At 53.9% G+C, this 11,267-nt stretch overlaps 1 protein-coding gene across 1 annotated transcript; it reads left to right on the forward strand.

Annotated features, from left to right (window-relative positions):
• Window positions 1-3,846: 3,846 nt before the first annotated feature.
• On the forward strand, window positions 3,847-9,708 carry DUOXA2 (dual oxidase maturation factor 2). Its single transcript, XM_064668254.1, has 6 exons — window positions 3,847-4,007; window positions 4,141-4,198; window positions 6,412-6,546; window positions 6,725-6,938; window positions 7,902-8,116; window positions 8,523-9,708. The coding sequence occupies exons 1-6, from the start codon at window positions 3,861-3,863 to the stop codon at window positions 8,714-8,716; spliced, it is 963 nt and encodes a 320-aa protein (XP_064524324.1). The 5' UTR covers window positions 3,847-3,860; the 3' UTR covers window positions 8,717-9,708.
• The last annotated feature ends 1,559 nt before the right edge of the window (window positions 9,709-11,267 follow it).

Genomic DNA, 11,267 nt, shown 5'->3' on the forward strand with positions numbered 1-11,267 from the left:
GTCCTTGTTAGTCACAGCTAATTTCTATATCTCCCCAGTGCTGGTGGGACAGACTGGGGGGCTGCCACCTTCCCACACCAGCCAGCTGGGTTTCAGAACAGGCTCCAGAATATCCCAGTCTGCACACAGAAACCAGCGGTTTCCCCAGCTTTCCCACATAGGGACACCCCTGGGACCAGCTGCCTCAGTGCCACCAGAGCACAGCAGGGACTCCATCCCCCAGTGGAACATAAGGGGTCCCCGTCTGTCCCCGCGGTGTCCTGTGCCCACGCAGGGACACGCACCGCCCCAAACCGCCTTGTCCCGTGCCCAGCTCCCTCGCCGCAGGGACTTGCGTGGCTCCATCGCACCCTGCAGGTGAGGACGCGCATGGCCCCATCCCACCCGTCCTCACACAGCACCCAGAGCCCCCCGTCCTCGGGACATGGCTGTGTGGCCCGACCTCTTCTATACGACCCCATCCCAACATCTTCTCCCAGCAGGAGAAAAGGGGAGTAGCACTCGCCCCTGTATCCCCCACGAGTGACAACGCGCGTAGACAGAATCCCCCGCAGGCAGCAGCGTGCGTGGCATCGGCTACCGGGTCCCTGCGCGGGGGCAGGGTGGACAAGCGCGGTCCCGACCCCCCACTTCCACGCAAGTGGAAACACACGTGGCTCTGATGCCGAGGACCCACCCCACCCACGCAGGCAGGGACACTCATGGTCCCGGTCTCTCAGACCCCTCACCCCAAGTGGGAACACGCGCGACACTGAATCCCCAGCCTCTATGCAAGTGATAGCACACGTCCCCCATCCCCAGTTACTCCAAGCAAGAGGGGACACGCGTGTGCCCAATTCCCCAGGACCCCTTTCCCCACGCCGGCGGCGACACGCCTGTCCCGACCTTCCCCCCCCCCCCCCCGCAGGAGTGACACGCGTGACCCCCATCCCCCAGGACCCCTTTTCCCCTACAGTCGGAGCCACGCGTGTCCCAATCCCCTCGCCAGCGGGGTCACGCGTGTCCCCGATGCCCCAAGACCCTTGTCCTCACGTAGGAGGTGACATGCGTGTCCCTGATCCCCCACGCCCCCTGTCCCCCCACAGGTGGTGACTCGGGTGCCCCCCATCCCCAGTGCCCCTGTCCCCGCGCAGGCGGTGACACGCGTGTCGCGGCGCTCACCTCGGGCTCTGTGCGGGCAGTGCTGCGGGGCGGGCGCTGCCTCCGGTTACATACGGCCCGCGCCCGCCGCCGCCGCCTATAAGAGCGCCGTGCGGGACGGAGCCGCCCGCGCCCGCCGCCCGCGGCACCGGCAGCAGCAGCAGGAGGTAGGTGGGGGGAAAGGGCGGCCGCCCCCCGCCCGCCGCGGCCCCGCGAGGGGCCCCCGGCACTGCCCGCCCAACTCCGGGGGTCCCGACTCACAGGGATGCTTCCCGTCTGCAATTAACCCTCGGTTTCTCCTATCCCGGTTTGACCCTCTTACAGGGGCAGGAGAGTGCAAGGAGGTCTCCCCCCTCGCCCCGCTTCCCCCCTCGCGGATTGCAGCTCTTATCATTCAGTTTCCAGGGGACAGGATTTCTCTTGTTTCTATGGAAAATGCCGACCTGCAGCCCTGAGCAACCCCAGCTCGAATTGCTGCTGGCTCTGCCGGCAGGAGTTTTTGGCTGAGCACTTCCAAAAATTTTTTTTACCTCAATTCATACTGGAGCAGGAAAACAGAGTTTCTATTAGGAGAAACTTCTGGGGTTTGGGCAAACTTTCTGCTTCCTTTGTCTTTCTCCCCTGCAAGGCCAGAATATTTTAAACGTGAGATAAGTTGTCCATTTCTACTGAATTACTGATCCTTCCTTAAAGATATCTCCTGTCTTTCCTCTCTCCATACACTGTGACAGAGGAAAACAGGGGTCTCTAGTGCCACAGCCAGGCTTCAGCATGGAGGATGCTTTCCAAGGTTCTAGAGGTTTGCTTTCTCCTGCCCTGAGCTACAGGCACCACTTTTCCACTGGAAAGCTGCAAAAATGCCAAGGAGCTGGTCTTCTATGCAGGGTAATCAAGAGAGAAAGATTGGGTGGACAGCAAAAAAGTTGTTTCCCTGGAAAAATCTCTATAAAACAAGTCCCAGAAATTGCAAAGCGAAGAGGAAATGCAAACACCCGTTGGTGCTGGTTTAGAGATAAATTTAGATTTAACCAGGCAACATTTTCCATGTTATGTTCTGGTTTTTAATTGTTTTAAGGTGTGAAGAGTTGTGTTTTGGTAAATACAGACTTGAAAATCTTTCTTTCCTTTTTTTTGCATCTCATAGCAAATTTGGGCAAAGATACAAGGAAACCAGTGGAATTCGAGTCATCAAGATTTAACTCGTCCAAGGTTTAACTGCTCATTTACTTCTTCTCTGGCAGCAGCTCCAACTGTTTTGTGGGCACGTTTGCTGGGCTCGGGACCCACAGCTGGACTTCAGTAGCATCAGGAATCAGCTACAGCTCCTGCTTGCCAGGTAATCATGGGAATTGAAAGCTATCATTCTCCAGGCTAATCTTTCCAGGGAAATAACCCAAAGCTATTACAGCAAAATAACCCTAAGGAAGATTTGTAAGAGCATATGACAGCTCTGTTAGTCTGGAGCAGAGTCAAGATAAGGTCAGGTCCAGATCTGTTGTAAAACCTCAGTCTCCATTAAACACTTTGCTGTTATTATCTGGGTTACTGGACAGAAAATGATTCTGAAACCAAATGCTGCTTTATGCATTGAAAAGTGATTCAGCTGCTCAGGCAAACTCTTTTATGATACTTACTGTGATTCCCACCCACTTCTAGCGATTTGGGACTTGCTTTTCTGTGGCTGAGCTGCTCTGGGTTGGATATTACCTAAAAATATGATTAATACTGTTGGCAAAAAATAAGAATAAAATCAACTGCTCTGTACAGGGACAGAATGAAATGGTGTTTGGTCATGAGTCAGATTAGTTCTGGCATTCCCTGACTTTAGCTGACTTCCCAGGATAGTTACATGCAGAGAGGTTATTAAATAAGCAAAATAAGAGGACTAAGCATGTAATCAGTTCTGGTAGAAAAGATTAAACCCAGGCACAGAGTGAAGGTGTGTAGTTGCTGGAACTGGAGTGTCAGAGGGTGTTCAAAGTCGTCTGCAGGAATTACACACCTTGTCATTATATATAATCCACTTTCCTTTAGCCTTGAGATGTGCTCCCAGTGTTTGTGTGCTCCTTGGACCCACATCCCAGGACTAGGGGTTGCTTCTGGCCCCCTGGGACCAAGTGCAGTTCCCCAAATCAGCAGCTCCTGGGCAAAAGCTTCTTGGAGGAGATGAATAGGAATGGGAGTAGTGGGCTTTGTTCTGCTTGGCACTGGTGGCCTCTGACTGGGGATAATTTTGCTACTGTGAAATCTATGTTCTCAGTGGTTCCTTGTAATTTTGAAGGATAGCTCCTCTGTGGTAGTCACTGGCTCGTGGACCTCCCCTAAGGGCTCACCACAAAGGGGAAAGCCCCGGCTGCACCTGCTGGAAGGAAAGACCCAGCTCTGTCCGGGCAGGAGCTGCTCAGCAGGTTCCTGCCCTTGGGCTGCTCCTCACGCTGCAGCAGAATGGTGGCTTTTGGTTCCTTGGGCTGGTGGAGCCCTGCCCCAGGCACCTCCTCTCCTCCACCGAGGGCTTTTGGGTGGTGCATTCTCTGCTGGGAATTTTGCCTGCCTGTTTCCTTGCAGCGTCACATTTCCTTGTCCCTCCAGGGAGCTCTGAGGACCTCCTGCAGCTGGTTAATTGAGCTGGGGTTGGCCACCACGGGCTGGGGGCAGCTGGGCAGGGCAGTGCAGGGGCCCCACTGTGACACCTCTCTCCCGCAGGCTCCCGGAGGTGCAGGATGACTCTCTTTGATGGGATCTACCCCTTCTACCCACAGCAGAGGAAAGCTGCTGTCTTCGACATCAGCATCATTATAGTGATTGTGGTCTTCCTCACGTTGGCCTGCAGCTTCCTGCTCATCATCCCGGGCATCCGTGGACGGGCGGTGCGTGACCCCGGGGATAAGCAGCTGCTCCCTGTGTTCTGGATGTTGGGACACTCCCGGGTGGTTTGGGGTGATGCAGGAGGAGAGCTGGGGCTGTTCCTCCCTGCCTGATGTCCCACCTCTCTCCCTGCAGAGGTTGTACTGGACTCTCCGTGTTCTCCTGAGCCTCTTCGTGGGAGTGGTGATCGTTGGTAAGTGCTGTGCAGTCCTCGAAGGGGGATTTGGGGGCAGGATTAAACCCCAGGGCAGGGTCTGTGTCTGGGAAATGTGAGCTGGGGGTCACAGACGTGGTTTGGTTGAGACTGGTTGCAGGGTCTACCTTACCCCTGCTCTGAAAAGCACTCACATAGCTTTCTAAAAGGGCTTCTCCATCCCTGGCATAGGGGTTGAGAGCACTTGGAGGTGCTCATGGTTACTTCTGGGAGCTTTACTGACTTTAACTCAAACAGCTGCACAGCCCTGTGTTCCTCCCACTGTGTGTGTGACTCGACAGGGCCAGGACACAGGAACAGGCACAAAACCAGGGGTGAAGTGCAAACAGCAGATTTATTTTCGTTACCTCTTCTACTGGAGGATCTTCTAAGAGCACCGGGTGGTGGCACACAGGCAGGGAGGGGACACTGGTACGGCGTGGCTCAGTCCATGCTAGAGGCTCACCAAACCTGCTGTTCTCACTCTCAGCATTCCAGGGATTTATGCAGGTGTAGTTTACTGATGTACTTTGATCTTTCCCGTAGCAGGGCAGGATCTCAAGCCCGTTCAATAGGTGCCTATGAGCTGTCTAAACACAGATGTTCCACTTCTCCAACACACAAGGCTGGACAGTGATTAGTATGGTCTATGGGTTTTTCTACACTCCAGTTGGAAGTCGATTGAGAGTGTTACAATCCTCCTCACCAATTTTCTATTCTCTTCCTCCACTGTGTGAGCCTTCCTGTGCTGGCCAGGGCTGTGGCCAGGCACATTTTGGGCATGTGAGGAGCCTTGCAGTGATGTGGAGGGAGCAGGCTGGAATAAAACACAAGCAGGGCAGCGGCTGTGGTGGTGGGGTAAAGACTTTCCCAAAGGCAAGGTGGGAGGAGATGGAGTGGATTTGATTTAGTAACAACCAGGAAATCTTCTGTAATAACTGATGCTGGAAACCAGGCAGTGGGATTTCCGGCTTGGACAGGGCAATAGGATGGGTAAGAAAAGAGGTACTGAGGGAATAGAAGACACCAGGTGGTGAGAGCAACCAGCCCTGACCCTAAGTCAAAGAAATCCTGCTGCTGTGAAGGACAGGGTAGATTACAGGACTGCTCAGAGAGGGATGATGAAGTACAATCCAAAAGACTCACCCCCTGATTCAACCAGGCACGAGAAGCAGGTAGCCAGGCTGTGACCAGCTGCCAGACGCATGGACCAGCCTGGCATGTGGTTGCCACCCTGGAGAGGTCCAGGTGCTGGGAGATGCCTGGGAACATGGTGTCAGGATGAAAACGGTAGAGGTCAGGACTGGCTCCACAGCCTTATCCAGCCTTATCCCTGGAGAGCCATCCAGTGCTGCTCCGTGACAAGGATGCAGAGAGGTGCTGCTTGGGCACACGGGAGGAATGAATTGTTCTGGAGCCAGAGTCAGAGTTTGCTGGCAGCAGCGGGGTACCCTCGCTCCTGCAGCCAGAAAACATTCCTGTGGAGCTGCCACTGGATCAGTGCTCTCACAAGTTGATTCAGCAGCCAAACTTATTTTCAGGCATGTTTTGTTGTTCAGCCTGAGATCAAATCATTGGCTTCATTTTCAGCCCATTTCCCTGCTGGAAAATGAAGCCCATCGCAAAGTAGAAGTGCTTCAGAAAAGGATACCTTGTTCCAAAACACATATACCAGAAATACTGCAAATTTTTCTTTTTCCCCCAGCTGGAATGACTGTCTGAGCTGTGATGGCACTTCCCACCCCTCTGCGTCACCTCCCTTTGACAGCGACCTTCACTATTCACTAATAGTGCAGTTTAGGGAGCTTAATATGTGGATTGAGACTCACCCCTGTTCCTGTGGCTGATAACCAGACTCACCTCTGAGCCCTGTCCCTGGGTGCTGTAGCGCTTGCTGTGGTAGGGAAGGGAAGCCCTGGAGAGGATGTCCAGGGAGGGATCAGGTCATGGCGTTCATCCCTGGTGATCTGAGCTCTGCTGCTCCCAGATCCAGGGGACTGATGTGTAGCAAGGGGAGAACCTGAGCTCAGCAGGGTGTGGGAGCTGGTTGAGGCACGTCCTGGTGGCTGAGTCAGGTCTCCTGCCCTCCTAACACTCCCTTCCAGTGCCGTGGTGGGAACACTGCCATTGGTACTCACCCGTGATTCTCCCCTTGAGCATGACAAAGCCTGAGACCAGCCCCACTTTAACCCAAGCTTTACTTTTCCTGGCAGTTGTCCAGTTCACAGGGGACTGGGAGACTGGCTGGGTGCAGGCAAACACCTCCTACAAGTCCTTCAGCCGTGCCGTGGTGAACGCGGACATCGGGCTGCACATCGGCCTGGAGGGGGTGAATATCACACTCAAGGGTGAGTCTGACATCCCCGTTTGAAGCTCTGGAGTGGCCATGGCACCAGGAGTCCCCAGCTGCCCTGTGGGAGCCTTTGGTCTGCGATGAGGCTCCCGGGACCTTGCTGTGCCCATGCTCCTGGCTAGCAGTGCCCAGGTGCTGGCACACAGCAGGACCTCGGCTTCTCCCTCCTTCAGGAAACCCAGTGAAGCAGATCAATGAGACCATCAACTACAACGAGTACTTTTCCTGGAGCTTCAGTTCAAACTATGACCGCAGCTACAGCGAGGGGCTGGAGAAGGGGCTGCCCAGCCCCATCCTCTACGTGGCAGAGAAGTTCTCCTCGCAGAGCCCCTGCGCCGTGCACAGGCAGTACCGCATCTCCGGCCACTACGCCTCGGCCACGCTCTGGTGAGCCTTCCTCTGCTCGTGCAGGCACAGGAGATGCAGGGATGTAGGAAGGGCTCTGAAGCTTTTTCCCTAGGCCTCTGAGATGGATGGGATTGCATCCTACTAGTAGGAATGCTGTGTGCATGGAGAGGCCCCTGCAAGGCCTGCAGTCAAAGTGATTGCCCTGTAGGCACTTTAGAGTGAGCAGAGAGGAGGTCCTGGTTCTCTCTGCTGGCCAAATCCACCAGGGCTTGGCACAGGAGAGAGGGACATGGTGCAGGTCCTTGCTGTGATGTGGTAGTTATGGCAGAGGTCCATGGATGGAGTTAGTGGCCCAGAGAGGGCCACAGACACTCTTCCAACTGCTCACTGCTCACTTGGGATGAGGGAAAGCTGGCCCACAGCTGTCAGGATGTGGTCCCTTCCACCATGGCTTGTGGAGGTCAAGGGCCATTGCAGTGCTGTTCTCCCTGCTCTGTGTTTGACAGCAGGGATGCAGAAGCTAAGAAAGTGGCCTGGTGATGCTATGGAGCAAAAGCTCCTGGCCCATAACTGAGGACTTCCCCTGTCACCCAGCTCCTCAGCAAAATGCAGAGCTGCTGCCAATGACTTTTGCCTGCTTCTGCATTTATCTCAGTCCTGTGTGTGGCTCTCTGGCCCCATGTGTGGAAGAGCAGGGAGCTGAGATGGTTCAGATACACCAAATGGGCTGCCACAGCCTTCTTCAGGCTGGTACTGTCTGTGGGCTGAGCAATGCGAAGAGAAAATACATGTTTCTGCCTTCTGGGTGTAGCAGTGTGAGCTCTGCACATCTGTTGGCTCAGCCTGGGGATTAGGGATCACTTCTGCCTGCCCACAGAGCTTCTCCACCTTGCACAATGCACCCTGGAGCCCAGATTCTCTTCCCACATGGAAATCCTCACATAGATAACCTTAGTCCGTGGCACTCACATGACTCATCTGTTGGTCTCCTCTTGTCTCCAGGGTAGCCTTTTGCACGTGGATCATCTCCAACATTCTCTTCTCCATGCCTGCCCTTGTCTATGGAGGCTACATGCTCCTGGTCACAGGGGCCTTCATGACCTTCTCACTGCTCTCGTTCTCCACTGTGAGGAACTCCCCAATGTGCCTGATCCAGATTGGGGCTGCAACCCTGCATGTAGCCTATGGGGGATCCTTCTGGCTCACCCTAGTGGTTGGTAAGGACACCATGGTGCCCCAGGGTGCACCACCTTGTCCCTCTGGGTGTGAAAGAGTCCCAGTGTTTTCATCCCAGGTGGAAAGTGCAGTCCCCTGGAGCCCCAGCCTGTGCCTTGGCAAAGCAGATCCTGGCCAGAGGTGTGGACAGGAGTGGCAGAAGGGGGAACACCGTCCCCATCTCAAGGGCAGTGAAGGGACTTTTAGTTCCTGAGATGCAAAGAGATGGGGATCACTTGCCTGGGTTTTAAGATACTCAGTGCAGCTGAAGCCCCCTCGTACAGTGGAAGGCCATCTTCCATAAGCAAAGGCACTGTCCCCTGGCAGGGGACCCTCAGAGGAGGGATGTGGGCTGGGAACTGTGCTGATGTGCACAGGAACCCTCCCAGAGAGCACGTTTGTTTCCAGGCTTGCTCTGTTTTGTGGCTGGGATCACCGTTGTGGCTCTGCACCACCTCAACTTGGACTTGCTGAAAACCTTCTTCGATCTCCGTGAGGACAAAGCTGAGGAGCACCAGGAAATGGCTGAAGTGTATGTCAACTCCTATTTTGTGAACAAGGCACTGGCTCCTCCTCAGCCCTCCGAAACCAACAGCCTCTAGAAGAAAGTTTTCCCCACTCCTTCCCTGAAGGTGAGCCCGAAAGGGCAGAACACAAACCCTTCTTGATGTCCCCACAGGCACATTACCCTGTTCAACTGCCTCTGAAGGCCACATTCGGACAGGTCCGTGCTGGGAAGTACCTGCACAGACTATCTCCCTGACAGTGCCCTCTGGAAAAGGGCAAGCTTTGCTGGCAAGCTGTAATCAGAGCAGCTCACAGCTCTAGAGACTTGAGCTGCACTCACCTGGGGGTCTCTGTGCCAGGAGAAAATCCCTTCCTGCTCTATGCCCTGGCACAGTGTGGAGCAGAAATCTCCAATGGCTGGTTCCCACTGAAACTGAAAATCTGAGCTGACAGGTGACATTCCTCATGGGGAGCACCCACAACACCCACGACTCCAGGGATTAAATTTGCTCCTTTCTTCCCCAAGCACTGACATTTAGTGTAGAACTTGAGGTGAAGCCAGGAAAACCAGGCCCAGATCCAGGCTCCGCAGGCTGGATGTTGCAGGAGCTGGAATAAAAAAATCTGCTCCAGTAATAATGACTGAGTAAATGTACAATGGAGTTTGCTGGGGAAAATGTGATGGTGGGATTATTTTCACTTTCAGATTTGGGCTTTAATAGACAAGACTTGTAGTCAGGTGTGGGCCAAAAAGATGCCTAAGGAAAGGAGGGAGAGGGAAGAATGAAGTTACCCCTGTCCACCTGGAGCACACCTGGGCTGTCTGGGCAGCAGGACAGGGGGAGATTCTGCCCCTCTGCCTCACTCAGGTGAGACCCCACCTGCAGAGCTGCCTCCAGCTCTGGAGCCCAACATCAGAAGAACATGGAGCTGCTGGAGCCAGGCCAGAGGAGGCCCTGGAGATGCTCTGAGGGTTGTTAAGACCCTTGCTGTTAAGTTACTTATTTCTGTCACACGATATTTGTGTTGCACTAATGTGATTTGTTATGTACGAGAATTATTTTCAATAAAAATTTATTAAAAACCCTCTCATTTGAAACACTGTGGGCATTTGGGGGCTGGTTTCTTAAGAGGGGTTGTGGGGCACATCTGAAGGTGACTTCTGGAGAGCCCCCAGCAGCAGCAGCCTTCCCACGGAGAGGATGCCCCAAAGGAAGGACAAGTCTCGCTGGCACGTTTCAAGGTAAGCCACTGAGAAACCTTTGTCCTGAGGAGCAGCATGTTGTGAGAGTGTAGGGGAACCTCAAAAGGACTTTAACTACCTGAGTGGTGGGACAAAAGCCATAAGATTAAACCAACAAAACTCCCTTAGGCAAAGGAGAGTGCAGGTCCCTGTGGCTGCAGCACCCCCACAATTATGGCATATAAGGAGGATCCTTTCTTGAGAATTTCTTGCATCCAAACATGTCAGGCATGAAGGCATCGATGGGAAGATGGCTACAGCCAACCATAAATTGCTGGGGCTGGTGTGGGACAGATCCCATGACTGTAAGCACAGGAGGCTGAAGGGTTTCCCATTCTTTCTGCCTGGCTCTCTCCAACCTTAATCTCCTACTTTTGGGCATGATTCCTCCTCAAGAGCATCCTCACCAGAAGGAAAAGTTTGTGCTGTTGCATCGGACATACAAGGGTATGAGAGGTGAGATTTATGAGGGCTGAATTTCTATTGAATAAATTAAAGGGGTTTGTTGTGCCTTGGATCTAGTCCATCCGTAGGCTGAAGCATCTCCTGGTAGAAACCATTGTGAATATCCTGCCCTGAGGTCTCCCAAGCCTAAGGAGTTCAGCTCCAAACAGTTTTGAGTTCTCTTGGTTCTCGTTGAAGGCTCTTCCATCCGTTGAAGTCTCTTCCATCCGGAGTGGGATGTGTCATGGCTGAGCACCTCCTCCCCAGAGGTCCTGCCCCATGATGATCCCTCTGCAAACTCCTCTGCTGGGCTAGACATCACTCCCATCAAACCTTCCACATGCCTGGGGTCACTCCAGGAGCTAAAGTCCCTCCATATCCCCCCTGCTTGTTTGCCTGGGGATGTCCTGATACCCTATTTAGGGCATATTGATTGGACTTTATTGCCCTGAACCAACCAGCTGTAGTTGGATGCCCCATACAGGACCACTAAAGGGCTCTGCCTTTTCCTTCTCGCCTCCCTGTGGCTACCTTCAGCCCTCAGAGGGACACCTCTATCAAAAGACAAGTGAAAGGCCAGGTCCAACTTATTTTACTGAGATACAGGGAAAATAAGTGAGCACAAAAGAGAAAAAAAAGAAGTTGTGAAATCTGCACAGGGGAAAAGGGGTGCAAACCTGCAGTGTGTTCCCTCCCTCCCTGCGTGGGCAAGGTGCCAGCAGCCAGGACTGGGTGGCTGCATCCACCTTGGGTGTGCAGAATTCCAGTGTCTCATGCCCCATGACATGAGTGTTTCCACAGCTGAGCAGCAGGAACACAGGCCTCCCAGACCAGAGGTGCTGCTCCCCTGTCGCTGGTTGGTTACAGCTGATCTCCGAGGCACTGTAGCACCTCTGTCCCCACCTTCTCCTCTCCCTCCCTCCCTCCCACCTGATCTGAGACCTCCAGCATCCTGCTAA

The sequence above is a fragment of the Pseudopipra pipra genome, chromosome 12 (assembly GCF_036250125.1).
Source record: "Pseudopipra pipra isolate bDixPip1 chromosome 12, bDixPip1.hap1, whole genome shotgun sequence".
NCBI lineage: Eukaryota > Metazoa > Chordata > Aves > Passeriformes > Pipridae > Pseudopipra > Pseudopipra pipra.